We start from the raw sequence: 23,296 nt of genomic DNA, 5'->3' as shown, positions 1-23,296 counted from the left end.
TACCCAATATTCGATAACATAAAGACCACATTTTCTGCTCACAATGTAATTAAATTAAAAACCAACAACAAAAAGGCAACTAAAAAAACAAAAAAAAACACCCATACACATGCAGGAACTTTCTGGAATGATAGAAATGTTGTATACCTTGAATGGCGGGTTGGTGACATGAACATACGTACGAACCTGTCAGACTCCTCCAGCTGTACAATTAAGGTTTATGCATTTCGCTAGGAGTAATTATACCTCTGGAAAAATATATCCACATTCCATGGTTTTAAAATCTAATTACAGATCACTCACGGGCCAAAGAATAAGTGATAACAGAAACTAAGACAATACTTAGATTTCAACCAAAATGAAAATATTACACATCAAAACATGGAATGTGGCCAAACGAGTGCCACGAGAGAGGATGACAGCCTGGAACGTTTGTACTTTTAGAAAACTTGGAGGGTGCCTGGGTGGCTCAGTCGGTTGAGCGTCCGACTCTTGGTTTCGGCTCAGGTCATGATCCCAGGGTTGTGGGATCGAGTCCCGCATCGGGCTCCACACCCGCGTGAGATTCTCTCTCTCCCAGAGCGCCTGGGTGGCTCAGTCGGTTAAGCGACCGATTTCGGCTCAGGTGGTGATCTCACGTCTCGTGGGTTCGAGCCCCGCGTCGGGCTCTGTGCTGACGGCTCGGAGCCCGGAGCCTGCTTCGGATTCTGGGTCTCCCTCTCTCTCTGCCCCTCCTCCGCTTGCAATCCCTCCCTCTCTCTCTCGCTCTCAAAAATAAATAAATACTAAAAAAAAAAAAAAAAAAAAGATTCTCTCTCTCTGCTCGTCCCCCACACACGTGCATTCTCTCTCTCTCTCTCTGATAATTTAAAAATTAAATTAAAAAAAATAAAAGTCAAACATTAATCAGCAAGGGGCCCGACATACGGCTGGGACACTGATAGAGGCAGGCCAGCGCTCTGAGCGCTTTCTCTCCCGGCATGAACCCTTTTATGCACGGCGAGCGAAGAGCTGTGCCTGAAGGCCTTCTCACACTGACTGCACGCGTAGGGCCTCCCTGCGGTGTGGGTCCTCACGTGCACGATGAGGTGTGAAGACTGACCAAAGGCGCGCCCGCACTCCTGGCACGCGTAGGGCTTCTTGCCCGTGTGGGTCCTCGCGTGTTTCCGGAGGGACGAAGGTTCGCCGAAGGCGCGCCCGCACTCCGGGCACGCGTAGGGCTTCTCTCCGGTGTGGGTTCGCATGTGACTCTTGAGGGTCGACAGGCGACTCAGCACCTGGCCGCACGTAGCGCACTCGTACAGCTTCTCGCCGGTGTGTATCCTCTTGTGCACGTTCAGGTGCGTGCTCGTCCGGAAGGGCTTCCCGCACTGGCTGCATTCGTACGGCTTCTCCCGGGTGTGCGTTCGCAGGTGCGTCTTCAGCGACGAGTGCTCCCTGAAGGCTTTCCCACACTGACTGCACCCGAAGGGCTTCTCGCCGGTGTGAGTCCTCACGTGGCTCCGCAGGGAGGACGGCTGGTTGAAGGCCTTCCCACAGTCCTTGCACGCGTAGGGCTTCTCGCCCGTGTGGTTTCTCTGGTGCAAGATCAGGTTGAAGTTCCTGGTGAAGGTCTTCCCACACTGGGCACATTCGAAGGGCTTCTCTCCGGTGTGAGTCCTCAGGTGACGCCGCAGATTCGAGGAGTACTTGAAGGTCTGCCGACACTCCTGACACTCAAAGCACTTCTCCGCGGTGTGGGTCTTCTCGTGCCTGATCAGGTCGGAGCTGTATCTGAAGGACTTCCCACACTGGCGACACGCGAAGGTTCTGTCCCCACGGCGGATCTCCTCAGGCGCCAGGAGCCGAGCGGGCCGGAAGAAGGATCCTCTGCTCTCTGGGCATTCGCAGGGGTCGCCTCCAGCACGAATGCTCTGGTACTGGAAAAGCGGTCGGACGCCGGGCGAGGGTTTTCCGAGTGCACTACGTTCGTAGAGGTTTTCTCCCGTCTGAGGCCGCCCCTGTCAATGGAGGAAAATACGAAGACCTGAGGCTTTATTACGTTCACAGACATTCTCCCCCGGGGGGCAACTGGGCGTAGGGGAAAGGTATCGACAGCCGAGGCGTAGATGCCTTTCAGTATCTACTGTCTTAGTGAGTCTGGACCATTTCCGCCCCGAGTCCCTTCAAGGGGATGCTGCCCACAAAGCACTGTCACTGTCTTTACTTTCATGAGGCCTCTCAGATGCAGAGTTTTGCCGAGTCAAAGCCACACGGAGCCTTAAACACTTGGTACCTGTTCACTGGTGCAAGCGGTTGCCTGTGGGAACTCTGCGAAGACACGTGCCTTAATCTACACGTAGAGTTTTCCCCAATTCATGACTTTCACAGACTCTCTCCCAGGACACCGTGTTCTCCTGGGTGAGCACCACTCACCTTGAATCAATCTCTCTGTCTCTCTCTCTCTGGCCTCGTGCTGTTTCTTTCTTTCTTTCTTTCTTTCTTTCTTTCTTTCTTTCTTTCCTTTCTTTCTTTCTTTCTTTCTTTCTTAAGATTGATGTATTTGGGGTGCCCAGGGGGTTCAGTCAGTTAAGCATCCGACTTCGGCTCCGGTCATGATCTCCTAGTTTGGGAGTTCGAGCCCCGCATCAGGCTCTGTGCTGACAGCTCAGAGCCTGAAGCCTGCTTCAGATTCTGTGTCTCCCTCTCTCTCTGTCCCTTCCCTGCTCGTGCTCTGTCTCTCAATAATAAATAAACATTTTAAAAAAAAATTTTTTTTAAAAAAAGATTGATTTATTTAAGAAATCTCTACACCCAACATGGGGCTCAAACTCACCACCCCGAGGTCAAGAGTCGGAGGCTCCTCCAAATGAGCAGCCAGGCAGCCCTGCTTTTCTAACCTGCAGCAACCCCAGACTCGTGCTACAACAGAACCGAGAATGCTCCTTGGGTGCCTTACCCTTTCCATGTCAACGGAAATCTCTGCAAAAATATCTTGGTTAGGAATTGAACCTTGGGGTGGAAGCGAAGGTTCTGAAATGGACAAGGAAGGAAAAAGTAAGTGCACAGAGAAAACTGTACAAACAGGGCAACCAAAAGAATAAGCAGGGCATGTGGGGTTTTGTTTTTTTTTTAATACTGATTCTAACTACGGGAAGAAACTGGGAAGGGGAGGGATATATCAGAGTGTCCAGGAAATGTTAAGGCATCTGGCTCTGTAAGGAGCTATGTAACCACAGCAACAAGGATTAGAAATGGTAGATAAGTTACTGAGAAAGGAGCCTGTGAAGGTTGAGGCCGAAATTGAGAGAAAGTGTTAGCAAGAACACACGGGGGGCACATGCACACGCTACGTCCGCGGAAAACACACACAGGATAAAACAGACACATGGAGGTGACCAAGGTGACGAGGAGGCGGGACAAATCATCCTGTGAAACCAGAGTAAAGTATTCGGGATAAAAAGGAAAGGCGGTGGCACCCAGTAGAGCGGCTTCGTCAAGGTCACTGAAAGCGTCACCTGGACAGCTTCCCGGAAAGACTCTTCTCTCCGTCGGCCACCACTCTTCTCCTTGCTCCAAATGGGAAAACGAACTGAATTTGCCGAGCTGATCTCCTGCTCGTGGGGAAATACGCAGGGCGTGAGCTGCGCCTGCCATTAAACCGGGGCCCGTATCCTGACGTCTTTAGGGGGCACCGGAGATGGGAAGAACAAAACGAGCACCCCTAAATTCCGATGGGCACAGTCGGGCCCTTCCACTAAGGGGCCAAAGTACAAGCTCCGTCACTGGGTCCTAAAGGATAATGGGATTCTCCAGTCCCCAAAACCCAGGGCCTGACTCAGAGAGGCACTAGAAAAGCCCAGACACTTTTAACCGTGGAGAAACAGAAAGCAGCAGAGAGACCTCCATTGCCACAGGGAAGCTGCTAGACCGTAAGCACCGTGAGGGCAGGATTTCTCTTTTTTCACCTCTCGACTTCCCAAACCGGCACAATTCCGGGAACCCGTAGGGGCTGCATGGGTATGTGGGCGAAGCCACGGGGCTGGCCTTACCCACAGAGGCCACGTTCCTATAGTTCTCCAGCATCACATCTCTGTACAGGCTTCTCTGGGCAGAGTCTAGAAACATCCATTCTTCCGGAGTGAACAACACAGCCACATCCTCGAAGGTGACTGGTTCCTGAAACACACACCCGTCCCGGCTCAGCCAGGGGGCACCCCCACCAGTACCCAAGAGGCTGGTGAGGGGCCGGCCTGGGGAAGGAAGACCGCGCAGAGGATTGTCACACGGGGCCCTGAGGTCTCTCGGAGGCTGCCCTTGGCTCAGGCCCCAGAACTACAACTCTCCTCCACCTGCACGTCTGTCCCCGAGGGACAGCATCCAGAGGTGTGGCATCGAAGGACTTAGCTACCAGCTGGGAAGCCACGGCAGTTTTATTCCCCTCCGGCTCCAGGGTCCCACAGGCCCGAGCACGTGGCAGACAAGAGAGAAACACGCGGTAAATGACCGCTATCTGTCCCGGGAAACCGTGAGGACTAGCGAACAAGGACAGCTCACAACCTTGCTGTTTTCCCTCCTGGTGCCCAGTAGAACCAGGCACTCCTCGGCTAGGGAAGGTCTGAACGAAGGGGCGGGATCGCCACCTGGGCTGCCCCCACATCCCTCCCCGCCCCCATTCTGCCACTTTAAGAGGCCCAGGGCCTAGGAGCCTGGACACCAGCCCTGTGGGGGCGAGAAGCTCCAGGCCAAGGGAGGAGAATCAGGGCCTGAGCAACAGGGGTTTCCTACTCACCTGCGGACAGCTGAGCAGCATCCCAGGAGCCACAGACTCCCCCTCTGTGTTCTCCTTCCGGAGCCAGGCGGGGTCCTGGGCAAGCAGAGCTACAGGAGAGGGCAGCCAGGAGGCCCAGTGAGCACACCCACAGGACCCCCGGGCTGCCCGCCCCAAAACGGTGAAGTGACCACAGGTGCACACACGTATGCACACGCACGTACGACACACACACACACACACACTTGCATGCTTAGGCACACGTGCACACACACGAGGACACACATGTGCATGCATTTACACACGCATGCACGGAGACAGGGACGCACAGACACACACGGACGAGTACACACGCACAGAAACAGACAGACACACGGACACACGTGCAAACACGCACATATATGCACATGTTGCTTCCGTTCCAAATCTCTGGAGTTACACAGTCCCAAGTCGACAGACCCTGGGGTTTCTGGGGCACCCCCACTGCCCCTTGATTCGGCCCTGGGTCAGCATTCCCTCCCAAGCTGCTCAGCTCCTTCCTCTGCCCCACTCTGCAGGGCCAGGGGCAGCCCAGGACTTAGCACAAGCAGGGGCCAGAGAAGCGGCCACCACCCCAGGGGTCTGCCTGCGAGAAAGAAGGATCTCCCCTTCCTGCCTTCAAATCCACCACACCCCTCCATCCGCCCGGGGCCCGTGACAGGTGAGCGAGTGACCTCCCCCACCATCCCTTGTCTCCCTACATGCTCACCTCCCCCTGCCATGGGGCCTTTCCCCCTGGGAACTAACCCTGAACTGAAAAATAAAGCATATCATGCAAATAAAGAAAATTAATTGCATCTAATCATTAAAAAAAACAAAAACAAAGAACCCTGACCCATGTCTAATCTCTGACCCCATGTATGCCTTTCCTGGGGCTGCTGTAACCAAGCACTGCCAACTGAGAGGCTCAAAACCCCAGATACATCTTCTGTCTCAGCTCCGGAGGCCACAAGTCCAAGACCAAGGTGTCGGCAGGGCTTCACTCCCTCTGAGACTCTGGACAGAATCCCCCCTCGCCTCCTCCTGGCTTCTGGCGGCGACTGTCCAGAATCCTGGGTGCTCCTTGGCCTGCAGTGCGTCCCTCCGATCTATGCACCTGTCATCACATGGCCGTCCTCTCCTGAGTGTCCCTGTCTGCACCTGGTGTCTTCTCCTTAAAAGGACACCAGTCACTCTGGGCCCCCACATCACGACCTCATCTTAACCTGCAGCTGCACAGACCCTATTTCCAAGTAAGGTCCCAGTCCCGGTCACGGGTACCGGCGGTAAGGACTTCAGTGGATCTTTTGGGGGGGGCACCGCAATTTAAGCCACAACACTCTGCTTTTCCCTCTACATAATGCATATTGTTTTTGCTTCCCCGCCGTGGGCAACCAATCCTCTGTGTCCCTTTCCTCACCTCCCGCTCACTCATGATCACAAGGACGGGCACCGCACTCGAACCACCAGCGACCCCCATCTGCGGTGGGGATCCAGTCGTGTGTTCGGCCCTCCATCCTTCCACACCGAAGCCCACCACCCCGGGGGCTTCAGTGACCACGCCCCCAGCCTCCTCCGTACAAGACCCTCCTCCGTCCCTCACGCGACTGTGACCCCTGTCCTCACTCCCCTTAGCCTCTGCCTCAGCAGGCAGCCTCACGGCCTGACCAGGCCCAGACCCCGGGCTGACTCTCCCCCCTCAACTCCAGACCCACCTCCACACCATCAGCTCGTGTCCCCACTCATCTGTCCTGGGGACTCAGTGAGCTGGGGGGTGGGACTACTGTCCCCCTCTTCCCCCCCTCTCCCCCACCACAAGCAGAGGATTGCCATCAAGCCTTGAACTTGCCCTTCTGGGTTTGGAGCTTGCTTGGGACCCATGATCTCTTCTTTCTCTCCCTTCGGGAGAGGGAACAAGCGCCCGGTACCTGTCCCACCACTGCATTATGGGAGCAGAGGACTTGTTTCCTCGGTTCACAGGTTCACAGATGAAGAATTTTGCCCCCGGCACGGACCACACCCTGAATCTCACCCATGCCTGATTTGGATGATTCATACGAGGACACAAGGACTCTTCTGAGCTGATGAGATTTGGGACTTGGGAGTCGATGCTGAAGTGGGTGTCAAGATCATCTGAGTGTACTTGGTATCTGGGGAGGACATGAATTTGGTTGGGGGGGTACAGAGGGCAGACCGTCATGGGTTGAATTGCGCCCCCCCCAGAGCTATGGAGTCGTAACCTCCCCACGTCAAAACGTGACCTTACTTGGGAAGAGGGTCTTGGCAGGTGTGATTAGCTAAGACGAAGTCACAGTGGAGTCGGGGGGGCCCCAAACCCAAGATGACTGGTGTCCTAAGAGGAGGAAAGACAGAAGCAGGGACACACGAGGGGAGAAGGCCACGTGACGATGCAGGCCGAGACCGGAGCCATGTAACTTCAGGCCAAGGGACTGCCAGCCGCCACTGGATGCCAGGAAGGAGCCTCCCTCCAGGCCTCGCAGGCAGCACGGCCCCACCAGCACCCTGATCTCAGACTTCTGGCCTCCAGAACCGCGAGACGTGAATTTCTGTTATCTCGTGCCCTCCCTCCCCAAAATATGTGCTCATCGCCTGATTCTCAAAGCCTGTTCTCTTTCCAGTGCCCCTGATCTCAGGAAGTGATATCCACGCCTCTCACCCCTCCCTGACGCTCTCCAGACCCCAACAAGTCACCCAAAAAAAGAAAATCGTGCCGCCATCTCTACAGGGAGCACCCCCCCGGCCCTCCCCTTCCTCCTACCCCTGTCCTCACTGTGGCTAATGCCACATCAGGCCTTTCCTTTCTGAGTCCACTGAAAGGTCACTCCCTCAGAGCACCTCCCCCTCCCCAGTGTCCTTCCTTTCTCGAGAAGGACCGTCCCCCTTTCCTCACAGCCCTCACCTATTTGTACCACGTGGTTATCTGCTGCCTTAGCTGTGTATTTTCCGCCACCTTCATGAGATTGGAAGCTTCGCGAAAACGAGCCTGGGCCCCTCTCCTTTCACCGCCCCCCCGCCCCACTTGGTACAGGAATGCTCCAGATTGTCTGGTAAGTGAAAGTATACGGGACTCAGCAAATTATCTCAACTCAACCTCCCGCACAGGCCTTAAATCACTCCGCGATTCCCTACCGTGTAGACCAGAGCTAACCCCACAGGCCTGACTGGAGGCCCTTGGGAACACGGATCTTGAGAGGGTTCCCTGCACCTTAACTGGTAAGAGGGGCTCACCCTGCTTAAATTCCTTCTACGAACACTGGGGTTTGTGCCGAACGCTTGCTTTCCTTCCGGGAGGCTGGGACATGCTGACCAGAGTCAGGTGCACGCCTGGCTTAAGAGTACTTCAAGGCAGAGTCAAGGGTGCCTGTGTGACCAGCCCCGAGTGAAAACCTGCGCTCTGAGCCTCTACTGAGCTCCCCTGGTAGACATCACCTCACGTGTGTTGTCACGGCTGGCTGCAGGGGGTATTAAGCACGTCCTGTGTGACTCCACTGGGAGAGGATTCCGGAAGCTCGGGCCTGGACTCCTCCAGACTTCACCTCATGCGCCACAGGACTCAGCTCTGTGTGCCTTCGCTGTGATAAATCACCACCTTGAGCACGACTGCAGGCCGGGGCCTGGGTTTCCTAGCGAATGGCCACGACCGGGTACGGTCTCAGGGACCCCGCCACACCCACTCCGCACTCACCTGGGGCCTAGGCCACGACCACTCTGTTCCTCACTGCCTCCACGCACCGCCCCCCCCACCCTCCCTGAGGCCCTGCCAACCCCCAGGTGCTGAAGGGTTCTGCTAAAACCACAGATGCACAGCACTGCTCACCCAAACACATCCCTGGCTCCCAGCAGCCTAAGGACACAGGCCAGGATTCATGCTTCCAGGCCTGAATGTTCCAGAGCCCAACCCTCTCTAGTCAGCTCACACCACGCTCCCCTTCGCTCTGCTCCCTTTGCACAGCCTTCCGTGGGCCCCTGGGCACCCCGGCCTCTCTGCCCCCCAAGGAATTTTCCAGATGCCATTTCTAGGCCTGAAATCCTCCCCCGCCCCCAAACCTTCTCCAAACAGCCCAACATCTTGCCAACCTAAATGATACAGTAATCGTGCATCATGGTCTAAGCCAATACTCGTCGCCCAGGGGACACATGGCAGTCTGCTATCTTGGTCAGATCTGCTACATAACAAGATACCACAGACAGGGGGGCTGAAACAGTAGAAATTTATTTCCGGGGCACCTCGGTGGCTCAGTCATTTACGTGTCTGACTCTTGATTTTGGCTTAGGTCATGGTCTTGAAGTGTGAGTTTGAGCCCTGCATTGGACTCTACAATGACAGTGCTTGGGATTCCCTCTCTCTGTCTCTTTCTCTCTCTCCTGCCCCTCCTATGCACTCTCTCAAAATAAATAAACTTTAAAAAAAAATTACTGGGGTGCCTGGGCGGCTCAGTCGGTTGAGTGCCCGACTTCAGCTCAGGTCATGATCTTGTAGTTCACGGGTTTGAGCCCGCGTCGGGCTCTGTGCTGACAGCTCAGAGCCTGGAGCCTGCTTGGGATTCTGTGTCTCCCTCTCTCTCTCTGCCCCTCCCCCGCTCGTGCTCTGTCTCTCTCTCTCTCTCTCCCTCTCTCTCTCTGTCTCTCTCAAAAATAAATAAAAACATTTAAAAAATTTTTTTAAAAAATACTTCCTCCCAGTTCTGGAGGCTGGGTGCCAGCATGGTCGGGTTCTGGTGAGAGCTGTCTTTCTGGCTTATACACAACTGCCTTCTCACTGTGTCCTCACACAGCAGAGAATGTGGTGTCTCTCCCTCTTCCTATAAGGACACCAGTTCTATGGGATTGGAGCTTAACCCTTATGACCTCAACTAATCTTAGCCACCTCCTTAAAGGCCCAGTCTCCAACGCTGTCAGATGGGAGGTTAGGACCTCAGCGTATGATCTTGGGGGGCAGAGGCAGGGACCAGTCACAGCTTCTGGAGACATTTTCGGCTGTCACGACTAGGACCTGTTATGGCCTTGTGCCCCTCCAAAACTTCAGCTACCCAGTACCTCAGAATATAACCGTATCCGGACATGAGGTCTAATCAAACTAAAATGAGGCCAGTTGGGTGGGCCCTAATCCACGCTGACTGGTGTCCTTGTAAGAACAAAACTTGAACACAGACACATACAAAGAGAAAACTCAAGACAACCATCTACAAGCCAAGGAGAGATGCCCAGAACAGATCACAGCCCTTAGATCTCGGACTTCTGGCCCCCAGAGCCGTGAGAAAAACAAATGTCTCTTCTTTGAGCTGCTCAGTCTGTGGCCCTTTGTGTTATGGCGGCCCTGGCTGGCTAACGCAGGACATGCTACTGGCATCTAGCGGGTGGAGGCCCCGCAACACACAGAAAGCGCCCCCCGCCCCCCAAGGAGAATGATCTGGTCCCGTGTCGCCAGTGCCGCAGGCGAGAACCCATGGTCTGACTTCAAATTTCCCGAAACTCCTCTCTGCCTTCGGGATAAAGTCCTTGCGTTACATGCTTCCATCATATTCTGGTCTTCACTGAAACATCTGACTGCCCAGGCAGACTGTGAGCTCCACAGGGGAGGGGTCAATGTCTTGTTTGAGGTTCTCTCGCAGGGCCCATCTCACCACAGGGTGGCCAACTAGAGCACTTCAAGAGTCCTTCAAGAGCATGGAGTATTCCAAGTGTTTCAAGAGTCCTTCAAGTACAGGGTGATCTAAGCACTTTAAGAGTACTTCAAGGGGGCGCCTGGGTGGCTCAGTCAGTTAAGCGTCTGACTTCGGCTCTGATCATGATCTCACAGCTTGTGAGTTCGAGCCCCGCGTCGGGCTCTGTGCCGACAGCTCGGAGCCTGGAGCCTGCTTCGGATTCTGGGTCTCCCTCTCTCTCTGCCCGCCCCCTGCTTGCACTCTTGTCTCTGTCTCTGTCTCTCTCTCAAAAATAAACATTAAAAAAAAATTTTAAGAGTACTTCAAAGGCATGAGGTACTCTAAGTATCTTAAGAGTACTTCAAGGCAGGGGCGCCTGGGTGGCTCAGTCGGTTAAGCGTCCGACTTCGGCTCAGGTCACGATCTCACAGTTTGTGAGTTCAAGCCCCACATCGGGCTCTGTGCTGACAGCTCGGAGCTTGGAGCCTGCTTCAGATTCTGTGTCTCCCTCTCTCTCTATCCCTCCCCGACTAGTGCTCTGTCTCTCTCTCTCTCAAAATTAAATAAATGTATAAAAGAAATTTTTTTTTAAAGAAGGCACGATGGAAGGAAGCAAATCCCTTGAAATTAAAGCTAAGATATCATTTGTCCTCCGGAATTAATTCCACCCCCCCTCCCCCCCACTCCTCAGGACATGAGGCCTGTTTCAACCTCATTTTTTTATAAGCTCAGTTAAAACATATTCAATTTAGAGTAAATTTGACTGTCAATTCAGCACAAACATAATTGTGGAGTGAAGAATTCAACCTTGCCCAGAAAGAGGTCTGGACTTAGCCACAGGTGAATGGAGTCTACTCTTTCTGAACAAAAAGACCAAAGACCAAAAAAAAAAAACAAAAAACAAAAAACAACAACACACAGAAAGAATCCCAGCTCACGATCCTGAGAAAGTGCCTTTCCCCTTGAATACATAAAGAATGGTGACATGATTTTATGGATCCTCCTTAAGGGGCAAGGAAATGCCTGCTGTCCCAGGAAATGAAGGCGGGAGATCCAAGTTCCCAGACACAGCACAGCACATGGGAGGCCCTCGGGCTGCCATTTCCAGCCAGTGCTCACTCACCAGAAGCCCCAGCCATCCTCAGCTCAGGGAGACTCAGCGCAGGCACCGGCACAGCCACCCTCTGAATCTGCGCGGCCGCCTTCCGCCCCTAGACACAGTGACAGGGACAGATTAGGGTCACACGGTCGATGGAATCTGCTCACAGCCACTCGCCCTGACTGAATTTGCAAGACTGACCCTGCTCCGAGCCACATGATGGTAAAATTGGGACAATGCCCAATTTAGCCAGTCCAGACCAATCCAATTCATGAGTACAACACTCAACCCTGTGGTAGAATTTCAACTTCAAAATGGGATGGAGGGGGGCCGCCTTGGGGGAGTTGCCTCCAGCAGCAGGGGAAACGCTGGAGCAAAGAAGGGCGTAGATGACCAGCGGGCTGGGGTGGGGGCGGGGGGGGGGTGATGTGGAGGTGGGCCTGGACACGCAAGGAATAGTTAGTAAGTTATTCTCGGAAGGCAGCCCTGTTGTGAGAGAAAGGATCTGAACTCTCCTCCACTGGTGGCTGCTTCCCCAGGAAAGGTGTCTCATCTGACTTGTATGTCTAAGGGATGTCTCTAGACTCTGTGTCCAAGGTGGGGCCCAGTGGGAACAGGGGCCTGTAGGGAGCAGTTCCAGAGGCCCCCGAGAACTAACAGTGGCTCTGGGCAGGGTGGTGGCAGTGGGGACAGCAGGAGCAGTTAGAGATAAGTTACGTTTGGCGGGGAGGGGACTCCCAGGACTTAGTGGTGGATGGAAAGAAAATGTGGCAGGTGTCTCAGGACAGGCGAGGGGCCTGGGCAGGTGGGGGCAGCCCTTCTCCCCGGGGGGAAGAATCAAAGCACGCCTTAAAGTGTCCTTCTCTGATCCTCTCTCCACCTTAGGCTGGAAACACAGGACCCTGGGCCAAGAGCTCAGTCACCAGCCTGGGCTCTCCACCCAGCCCTGGGATCACACGATCACTCATTCCTATAGGCTTCACGGTCATGGACAGGGTGGGAGTGAAAGTGGAAGGAGTGGAGGAAGAAAGGCTGGGCCAGGGGAGGCAGGGCCAAGGCCCTGGGTGCTTGCTCCTCCTGGAGGCCTGCTCTGGGCCACCACCACCCTGGGGACACAGGAACGCCAGGACCCATTCGGTAATTCCTACCGGGGAGCTGAGCCTGGGCCCCCAGCCTGTCCCCAGTTTCCAAGAGTTGGTCCTAGATTCCTCCCTCTCCCCCTGCGACCCCATCTGCAGAAGTCTCAAGGCCCAGGCCTTTCTGGCTGGGGCTGGGCCCTCGCAGCAAACCTCCTCCCAGGCTTACTACATATCCAGAAGACCAAGGTGACAGCCAGAGAGATAGCTGGTCCTCTGGAATCGAAGGTGTCTCTCTGTCTCCAATTGTGGGCCTGATGTGCATCCTCAGGTCTGGCCCCGGCCCCTAGGAGAAGGCAAGGAGGGGACGGAGCAGGACAGAGGCGGCACTGAGTGTGTTCTGGGCCCGAGGGACCCTCAGTTTGGTGGCAGTTAGGGTTAGGGCTGTGAGAAGTCAGGCGTGCAGGTCTGGCAGCTTCAGATCCGGTGACTCCCCCTATTCCACGGTGAGCACCAGCCACCAAGGGTCTCAAGGAACAATCATGCCACAGACGCCGAGGTGGACCCGACCCTTTCTGGTTCTGGGGTGGGGGGCCCGACTGCAGGTCAGGCCACGGGCCCTCAGAGACACTGCAACGTGCTTCACTCAAGGAAGGCTGGGAGCCCTTAGCTCTGAATAGGAACGTTGTTCGGTGTTTTCTTAGCCTGTGTTTGTCTATTTGACATCCATCAATCGCGGGGCCTACCTAAGGGCCACAGTTGGGTTACATCTGCCCTGCCATCCAGAGCCTGTCCTCTGAACGCTGCCCTTCTCCAGCGCTCGCACAAGCTAACATCCCTGTGCCCTGAAACAGCATGGAGGAGACACGGCACGGGGGAGGGCGGCTGGGACGGTAGAAGGACTGAGCCCGGAGACACCCCTTCCGCAGCCTCCTCTCGGGACTCTTCTGCGAGCAGTCCCCAGCTCTCTCGTGCCCTCCCCTGGCCTATCTAGCCATGACGGGGAGGCCTCAGGGCCGCCATGGGGGCCTCAGTCGTCGGGACAAGGCCCACTGAAGCCCAGAAGGACGAGCCCAACAGTCAGCGCCTTCAGCCGCGTGGCAGGATGTGTGACCCCGGGCAGCAGGTCCCAGTGGCTACCTCTGCACCTCTGCGGCAGGCCTGGATTGGACTCCCAGCTCCAAACGTGGCCGTACCACTTACGGGCTACGTGTCTTCATGACGAACCACTCAACTTCTGCACGTGCATGTCCGAGTGGCCCTCCTCTCCCCGCTCAGAACGTTCTGCGACCGCCTGCTTCCTGGGGCTCGATGCAGCGGAAGCCCCTCCTCTCCCACACTCGGTGCTCGCTTCTGAGCTGAAGGTGGAACTCTGCGGAAGGTGCTGGAACCCCGTACTAAGAGGAAAGAGCCCACAGAAACTGGAGAGGACAGATGTGGGCCATCCTCGCTCCCTCCCTCACAGGGTCCATCTGCTCGGCGGGGCGGGGGGGCAGTGAAAGCCTGGGGTACCCGTGTTCATTCCTTCACTGCACAAGCATTAGTCCAGGGCTCTGCAACGATGCACAGAATGTTCTGCATGGGGTTACCACAACGATCCTGCCAGATGAGGCCCCTGCAAGCTGGCAGCTCCAGTAAGATATTTTCACATATTTTCAGGGCCTCAAAAGCAACACGCCCTTTCCCAAGCAGCTACTGGAGGACATTCTCCACCTAAACAAAAACGTGAACCAACGGTGAGGAGGACCTGGGCAGGGAAGGGGGGGTGGTCTCAGCTGCTCTGGGGTCTGATGCGAGCCGTGCAGGGCTGAGGGTTTCCACTGCCCTGCAGCCCACACCAGGCTGTGCAGGGTCGAGGCTCTGCACGCTCAGAGCAAAGGAATGAAACAGGTCTCCACCACCCAGGCCACGCCACCCCCTCCACTGAGCCAGCGTCTCTGACGCTGTGAGACTGACACCAGCCATGACAGAGGTGGAGGGGCTCAGACTGAGGGAGTCCAGAGATCTCACTGACTCTGGCACAAACGGGCCCAGGCTTGGGTGGGGTGGGGGTGGGGGTGGGGGGGACTGGGCTCTGCATGTCCCTCTATCCAAACCTGAACCCTAACCTTTGAAATCCCCAAAAGTCTGGGGACTCAAACCTTGGAAATTCCTGTAGTTCGGGGAGGCAGGAAGTCAGGGCCAAAGTGGGGGGTCAGGGGGCCCGATGCATGTTCCCTGGTGCACTGGGGCGCGCCAGCCGGCTCTGAAGGCTTTTCCACGCTTTGACAAGGGCTGATTTCCAGCGTAGGATCTCGACGTGTCCCCTAAGTGGGGAGTGATCCACAAGAGCGCTCTCACATCCTTTACATAAGTCAGGGTGGCTGTCCCCCCAGGCTGTCTCAGTCAGGTCCAGGTTAGAGTTCCTCCTGAAGGCGCTCGGGCTGTGGCCGAATCCGCTCTCCGGGCAGAGTCTGCTCCTGGCAGCGGGTGAGCGATGAGGGCAACCTTGCTGACACCCTTGAAGCGCCCAGGGCTGCTCCCCTCCCCGCCGAGGCACATTTGCAGCGTGCTCAGACGTGCGCCTCGCTCAGGCGGGCTGCAGGCTCCAGGGCAGTGCGGGCTCTCTCCCGTTCCCGACTTCCTTGGGGCTTCTCCAGCAGGCAGGAGTTTCCCGTGACTGTTGAGGAGCAAAGCGCACTGCACACGACCGATGTCTGACTCCCGCTAACGGACGTGTTGACTCAGGGGAACCTTCCGGGAAGAAAGGGTCTCGAGGGTCAGGCAGGGCTTGTCCAAATTCACGAGCCATGGGCACCCGTTTCACACCACGCGGGAATGTCCTTGAGGAAGTGCCCCCCCACGGCCCCCTGGCCCTGCAATCCACATACTCCTCACCTTCTCCCGAGAGGGGGAACAAGGACGAGCCCCCGGGAATCTTACCATGTGCAAATCCGGGGATGAATTTCCCTCCAAAATATCCTGCACGGGAGGAGACGCTTGGGATTTGAGTCGAGAGTCCCAGTCTAAAATGAATTGGGGGGGAAAAAAAGTTAGGTTCTTTCAGAAACAAATAGGGGTATGAAACTGACCAAAATATACACTTGTGTACTTATTTATTTATTCGCTGTTTTAAAATACTGTTTTTGGGGCGCCTGGATGGCGCAGTCGGTTAAGCGTCCGACTTCAGCCAGGTCACAATCTCGCGGTCCGTGAGTTCGAGCCCCGCGTCAGGCTCTGGGCTGATGGCTCGGAGCCTGGAGCCTGTTTCCGATTCTGTGTCTCCCTCTCTCTCTGCCCCTCCCCCGTTCATGCTCTGTCTCTCTCTGTCCCAAAAATAAATAAAAAACGTTGAAAAAAAAAAAATTTTTAAATACTGTTTTTGAAGTATTGACTCTCAACTGGGGACAATACTGAAAGGGAAGAAGCCATCAGTGAGCAAAGGGAGGCTCTGGGGACTATGGGCGTGTGACGAACTTGGCAGCGACCAGGGCAGGGGGCCGGGATGAGAGGCTGTTTCCCATGGAGACGGAGACAGATGTCGCCAGTAAGACAGCATTATCACAGAAACAAGTAGCAAGCAATTAGACAAAGAACACACCAGAAATGTTCAATTTAAAGAGGAACCGGAGGGGCGCCTGGGTGGTTCAGTCGGTTAAGCGTCTGCCTCTTGATTTGGGCTCAGATCGTGATCTCACAGTCGTGGGATCGAGCCCCGCATCTGGCTCTGCACGGGCAGTGTGGAGCCTGCTTGGGATTCTCTCCCTCTCTCTGTCCCTCCCCTGCTCATGCTCTCTCCCTCTCTCTCAAAATAAATAAACAATCACAAAAAAAAAAGAGGGATTGGACAGTAAGTGTGGGTATAACGTGGAGAAGTCAGAACTGTCCACCACCACTGGTGGGAATGTAAAATGGTGCGTGCACCTGTCCGAGGGAGCAGTTTGGTGTTCCTCAAAAAGTTAAGTATACGGGGCGCTTGGGTGGCTCAGTCGGTTAGGCGTCCAACTTCCACTCAGGTCACGATCTCACGGTCTGTGAGTTCGAGCCCCGCGTCGGGCTCTGTGCTGACGGCTCGGAGCCTGGAGCCTGCTTCGGATCCTGTGTCTCCCTCTCTCTGTCCTTCCCCAGCTTGTGCTCTTTCTCTCCCTCTCTCAAAAATAAGTAAACATTTTAAAAAGATTAAAAAAAAAAAAAAAAGTTAAGTCAATGACCCGGCCACTCCACTCCTAAGTATCAACGGAACAGAGCTGGAAACATAAAATCTGGTACGTGAATGTTCACAACACTACTCACAAGAGCCAAAAAAGTGAAAACAAACCAAATGCCCATCAGCAGATGACTGGACAAACAAAACATGGTCTACCCGTACAACGGAACAGGACTCAGCAGTAAAAAGGAACAAGGCTGTGACACATGCTACATGTGGACGAACATGGAAAACATCACACTAGGGAAAGAAGACAGAGACCAAAGGCCACATTTACGTGATCCTATTTGTACAAAACGTCCAGAACAGGCAAATCCAGAGACAGAAAGCAGATGGAGGTGGCGGGGGGGGGGGGGGGGGGGGGGGGGGGGGGCGGATACTGGTGATGGCTGCACGTTGTGAATATACTAAAAACCACTGAACTGCATACACTTTAAAAGGGTGAATTTTATGGTTTGTGAGTATTTCCACTTAAAAAACTAAAAGAGAGAGATTCAAACAGATCTTTTTCTGAGACCAAAGACAGGTAGGAGAGGAAAGCCAGCAGAAGAGAAGGAACACTGAAGGAGCTCACTAGAGAAACGTCACCCCAAAGAGCCTCGTTCCCCCTTGGGTCTCTGAAACGCTCTCAGGCTGACACTTCCCAGCACGCCGCCCCCCCAACCCAGCGGGCACCGCACACACACTCACCCACACCCACGGGGCCCTCAGCTCTGCCCCTGACCCCAGCTGGGAGCCCAGACTGGGTTTATGTGGTGGAGTCCCCACTCCTGGACAAAGATACCCGTGCTCAGAGAGGGAGCGAGGGTTGGCAGTGGGCTTCAGCTCCTGGCGGTGAGCGACCACCACGGGTAGCAAAGTGATCACGCCCCATTTCCAATGAACTCAGAGAAGCTCTTTCACAAGGGCCCAAACCACAAATACCCTCCTCTCTGCGCCATGGGGATGAAGCCCTGAAGCCCAAGTCCAAGCTCAGTGAGACCCACGCGGTTCTGACTATGGGGAGAATGGATGCATTGCCATGGATGAGGCTGTTATCCTGCAGAAACCCACAAACCTTCCTTGGTCGCGTAGCCGACCCGTAAGAAGCATTAGGCACCTGCGTATAAGGACCAGCCACGGGACACCTGGATGGCTCAGTCGGCTGAGCATCTGACTCTTGCCTTTGGCTTGGGTCATGGTATCGCCATTTGTGGGCTCGAGCCCTGCATCGGGCTCTGTGCTGACAGCTCAGAGCCTGCTTAGGATTCTTTCTCCCGCTCTCTCTGCCCTTCCCCTGCTTGCTCTCTCTCTCTCTCAAAATAAATAAAAAATAAACTTGACAAGAAGAAGAAGAAGAAGAAAAAGGACCAGCCCGATGCCAGCCTTACCCCTGGGGGCCAGAGTCCTGCACTTGTCCAGTATCACGTATCGGCACAGGTTCGTCCGCGCACCGTCCAGTAATGCCCACTCCCGGAGGAGCCCCACCGCCACATCCTCAAAGGTGACTGACTCCTACAACAACACACGTATCCTGGCTCAGCAAAACCCACCTGCAGGACAACTGGTTATCACCGGGGAAGGGAGAACGTTCGGGACACTGTCTCCACAGCAGGGCTCCACAAACCCGACCCGCCTCCTGTCTTTTCAAGTTTCACTGGCACGCCGCCATGCCCCATCTGTTTGGCCATCTCCACGGCTCATTTTGTGCCGTACCCACAACGGTGAGTCGTTGCTGTGACCGGGACAGGGATCACATGGCCACCCTAGCAGACATTTCCTCGCTTCTAACGTTTGGAGAAATGCCAGAGTGCGGGCTTTGGCTCTCTTCGCCACTTCAGCCGCCAGTGGCTGCAGAGACGATCTCTGGGCTCTAGGGAGAGTTCTTCCTACATTTCTTATTTAAGGCATCAAAAGTTTGGGGCCCATCACATAATTTTCGTGAAATCCCTAGAGCCCCTCCCAAGACTCACATAAGCACTTTGTAATCCTTTTACGAGTTGCTAAAACAGGACTTCCATTGCACCTGAGAAACCTAACGGCCTTTTAATTTCAGAATCCTCTAGCTCAGCATGGTCTGGTCGAGCTCTCTGCGATGGTGGGAATGTTCTCTGTCTGTGCTTTCCAAAAGAGCAGCCCCCAGCATGCGTAGCTACTGAGCACTTGAGAAATGTGACTCAGGCCCCTGAGAAACTGACCTTTGATTTACTGAGTTTCAATTAATTTAAATGTATACAGACACGCGTGGTTTGGGGAGGCCTCACAAGGGATGGCCCCGGTGGAGCTCTGCTGCTACCGACTCTAAATGAGCCTCATTCAGGGGCGCCTGGGTGGCTCAGTCGGTTAGGCATCTGGCTTCGGCTCAGGTCGTGATCTCGCGGTTCGTGAGTTCGAGCCCCGCATCGGGCTCCGTGCTGATGGCTCAGAGCCTGGAGCCTGCTTTGGATTCCGTGTCTCCCTCTCTCTCTGCCCCTCCCCTGCTCATGCTCTGTCTCTCAAAAAAAAATGAATAAACATTTTTTAAAAATTTAAATGAACCTCATTCTGCAGTCCGACTCTGGAGTTCAGCTCAGAGCCCCCGGGGTCACTGTGGGGACCCTCCTCCCGAGCCAGATCCCTCCAGAGGCCAGGCACCAAAAGAGGCCACCAGGTCCCCAGGGGCAAGGCAGAAGGTGCTCCACACTACCCCTCCCGTTTCTTCCTCATTTTGGGGTGGGGAGAGAGGGGACAGGGCCCAGAGGACAGAATTATCCCCCCCTCAACAATTCCAACTCTCCCAGCCCCCTCACCATGACACCAGTGCCAGGATTTAAGGTCTCATTAAGTGTCCTCCCTGCAATAAAAGAAACCAGGGTAAGAGAAAGGGGTCACGGTGGAAGGAGGGCAGTGAACAGGGGTTTGGCCCAGGTGCTCCCACTTCCGTGGGTCTCCAGCAGGGAGGCCCAGCAAAACCCTTACACGGAATCTTCCCCAATAAGCAACATACTGGGCCCAGACCCACCTTCCAGACCACAGCCCCTGATCATTTCTGGTGGTTCCTCTCATCTAATAAAAGGATTAAAGGGGCGCCTGGGTGGCTCAGTCGGTTGAGTGTCTGACTTCGGCTCGGGTTGTGATCTCGCAGTTCGTGAGTTTGAGCCCCGCATCGGGCTCTGTGTTGACAGCTCTGAGCCTGGAGCCTGCTTCGGATTCTGTCTCCCCCTCTCTCTCCACCCCACCCCTGCTTGTGCTCTGTCTCTCTCTTTCAAAAATGAATAAACATTAAAAAAAAATTAATAAAAGGATTAGGGGCACCTCGGTGGCTCAGTCGGTTAAACATCCAACCCTTGACTTCGGCTCAGGTCATGATCTCAGGGCGAGATCGAGCCCCACGTCCAGCGCTCTTCACTGACAGTGTGGAGCCTACTTGGGATTCTCTCCCTCTCCCTCTCCCTCTCCCTCTCTCTCTCTCTCTCTCTCTGCTCCTCCCCTGCTTGTGCTCATTCTCTGTCTCTCTCAAGATAAATAAGTAAACATTTTTTAAAAAAGGATTATTTCCCCTCTCGTTACATTCCCTCAAAACACCTCCAACAGACTCTACTTTTCTTCCACGGCTGTGATCAAGTTGTGATTTTTAATTTACTTGTTTAGGTGACTCTGCCTCTCCCTCTCCAGCTACCACATACATTCCCAAAGTACGAACCTGGGTCCACTTTTTTTCGGGACTCCAACTCCTGCCACCACCACAGCACTTGATGCATACTAAGTAATTTATGTATTAGGGGCTGGCAAGCGTTTTCTTAAAAAGTCCAGGCAGTGGGGCGCCTGGGTGGCTCAGTCGGTTGAGCGTCCGACTTCAGCTCAGGTCACGATCTCACGGTTCTGTGGGTTCGAGCCCCGCGTCGGGCTCTGCGCTGACAGCTCAGAGCCTGGAGCCTGTTTCGGATTCTGTGTCTCCCTCTCTCTGACCCTCCCCCGTTCATGCTCTGTCTCTCTCTGTCTCAAAAATAAATAAACGTTAAAAAAAAAAAATTTTTTTTTTTAAATAAAAAGTCCAGGCAGTAAATATCTAGGCAGCTGTGGGCCAAATGGCCTCTAAAGCAGCTACTGGACTATGGTCATAGCACAAGAGCAGCCATAGACCACACATCAACAAATGTGTTCCAATAAAACGTTTTTTATGGAAACCAGCACTGGGTCAGATTTGACCATGGCCTTCAGGGCCTGCTCTCCTCTCTGACCGGGCTCCACCATCCCACACTTTGTTTCCTCTACTTCGGCTGTCCCTGTCTTTTCTCAGCTCCTGGAACACACCAGGCCGAGTCCTGCCTAAGGAACTGTGTATCTGGAATGTTCTCTCAAATCTCCTCCCCACTCCTACCCCACAGCCGACCCCTTGTCTAGCTACACGCAGCTAGCTCATGGGGGCCGGGGGGGTGGGGATTCAAACATTTGTGCCTTGTAAGATATTTTTCCTGACCTCCTCCCCAATTTCTCCCATTCCACGTTTCCACAGCACCAGCTCATGATTAATTTAAAGGAGAATAAAGCAGATAATTACAGTAGAAACTTGTGTATCTACTTCAGTCACTTTGTTTCTCCCGGTTCACAGAGGGCACCCCAATGGCAAGGTGCCAAACAATCCACACTCCCCAAGAACAATGCGGCATGGCTGGCCTAAGAAGGCACGCACCTGCACGGACACACAGAACAACGACAGAACACCACAAAATCCAACACAAAAATGACTTCAGATGCCTGTTCACATAACATACACCAACACTAGTTTTCAGATGTCTTTGAGAAACAATGTTAAGTCTTTCCAGAAAGGCAAGGCAGGACCTGTGCTCTTTTTGAAAACAAACACCTCTCCTGTAAAATTGAAATCCGATGTCCCAATTTTCTTCCAGAATTAATTTTTTTCCTCACGTCTCGAACGTTAGTTTTAACCCTAAAATTTCAAAAAGACACCCCATTTATGGCCAACTTAATTTCAATTCTCAGTACTAACAAAGCTACCTCATCTCTTTCCAAGAATCCCGCGTCTTTGAGCCTTGTGGTTATTCATTCATAGGTTTGGGGTAACTCGGGGGGGAGGTGCCGTGAAAAGAAGTGAGTAATCTTACTTTTCCTTGATGGTAATAAGACTTGCGACATAACTGGGAAATAGCTTTTCTTAAGATACCCTCACCTCGCAGTGAATGCTCACGGGCAAATTAAAAGCTCTTTTCAAAGGAAGGGAGGAAGGAAGTTACGAAGGAAGGAAGGGAGGAAGGGGAAGGGAAGGGAAAGGGAAAGGAAAAGAAAAGGAAAAAGGAAAGGAAAGCTAACAAGCCCTAAGCTAAGGAACTGCAAATCGTCAATCACCAAAACCAAAAATCCGTCATCTAATTCATCCCTTGAGAGGGATCATCCATCTTTTCCATTCGCTTGACAAGTCGCTCACCAATCTGCACGTGCAGACTCCGACCTAACTTTCCAGTCGCAGAGCTAGACGACGTGAAACGTCATAGGAAATGAAACGTGAATTACTAATAAACAGCTCCCTGGCCTCCGGGGAGATCCCGCAGGGCCCTACAGATCCCGGAGGGCGGGTGAAGAAGGCTGGGCCGCCTGGTGGCACCACCTTCCTGAGCTGCGGGGCCTGGACGGTACTCCGCGATCTCCCTTTCGATGGATGGGGCGACAGTCCCGCCCGCGGGGACACGGGGCAAGGGGCCCGAGCCGGGGGGTCGGGGACGACGGCTGCGAGGCCGAGCTGTGCGGGACCCCATCCGGGCCCCCGGGGCGACCGCTGGGGGCAGGCACTGCGGCCGGGGCTGCTGTCCTGGGCCCTTCGGCCCCTCCCCGCGCCCGCAGGGCCCTCCCCGCCTCCCCGAGGGGCCGGGCCGCACCTGCAGACCGGCCGGAGACACTCCCACCGCGGCGCGCCGCGCGGCCCAGCACACCCGCCGCAGTCGGCCGCAGCCGCGCACTTCCGCTTCCGGACGCCAGGAGCGGAAGTGGCCGGCGCTGCGGCTCTCGGGGCCGGAGGTGCTTCAGGCAGTGAGAGACGTGTTGACTCCTTTTTCATCCAGCCTCGGAGGAGAAGTCCTCGTTTCCTTCCCCGCGGGGTGAAGGTTAGGCTGTGGGATGGGGTCGGACTGGACCTGGAGAGGGGACGCAGAGGTGGGGCCTTTGCCGGACGGACAGGGCTGGGGGCGTGGCTTCGGCTGATGGGCGGGGATTGGGCGGGTCCCGGGCTTGGTGGGCGGGGAAACGGGAGGGATCTCGCCGGCTAGTTGGGACGCTCTGTTTAACTTCCACCTCTGCTCTGATCCTTTGGGTCAACGCACACCCCTACAAAAACATACCCCTAGGTAGGATTTCTTTCTCAGTCTAATTTCTTCTAAGATGAGGATTATATATTTTGTTTCTCCTCCATCTTACCTTTCTCACTGAAAATAACGTGAAAAAATGTTCAAGACAATAAAAGATCTGACTCTTCTTTTTGTTTTTTTAACTGATGTGTTATATAGTATAGATGATACACACACAGGGAAA

At 54.5% G+C, this 23,296-nt stretch overlaps 1 protein-coding gene across 6 annotated transcripts; it reads right to left on the bottom strand.

Moving 5' to 3' along the window:
• Positions 1-848: 848 nt before the first annotated feature.
• ZNF333 (zinc finger protein 333) lies at positions 849-22,995 on the bottom strand. 6 transcript variants are annotated; one of them, XM_019427432.2, is made up of 10 exons: positions 22,648-22,816; positions 19,564-19,607; positions 18,166-18,289; positions 15,532-15,614; positions 11,558-11,645; positions 4,772-4,860; positions 4,032-4,158; positions 3,498-3,593; positions 2,939-3,012; positions 849-2,000 (listed from the first exon to the last, which is right to left on the bottom strand). In XM_019427432.2, the coding sequence occupies exons 2-10, from the start codon at positions 19,564-19,566 to the stop codon at positions 903-905; spliced, it is 1,782 nt and encodes a 593-aa protein (XP_019282977.2). In that variant the 5' UTR covers positions 19,567-19,607; positions 22,648-22,816; the 3' UTR covers positions 849-902. The 6 variants fall into 6 exon arrangements, with proteins under 6 accessions (XP_019282977.2, XP_019282979.2, XP_019282981.2 ...); XM_019427434.2 differs by lacking the exon at positions 3,498-3,593 and having other exon boundaries at positions 850-2,000; positions 22,648-22,995; XM_019427436.2 differs by lacking the exons at positions 18,166-18,289; positions 19,564-19,607 and adding an exon at positions 12,839-14,322 and having other exon boundaries at positions 850-2,000; positions 22,648-22,994.
• Positions 22,996-23,296: the final 301 nt, after the last annotated feature.

This window comes from Panthera pardus, unplaced genomic scaffold (genome assembly GCF_024362965.1).
Source record: "Panthera pardus isolate Hobbes unplaced genomic scaffold, ASM2436296v1 HiC_scaffold_8, whole genome shotgun sequence".
In the NCBI taxonomy this organism is placed as follows: domain Eukaryota; kingdom Metazoa; phylum Chordata; class Mammalia; order Carnivora; family Felidae; genus Panthera; species Panthera pardus.
This window is presented reverse-complemented; position numbering and strand designations above follow the sequence as displayed.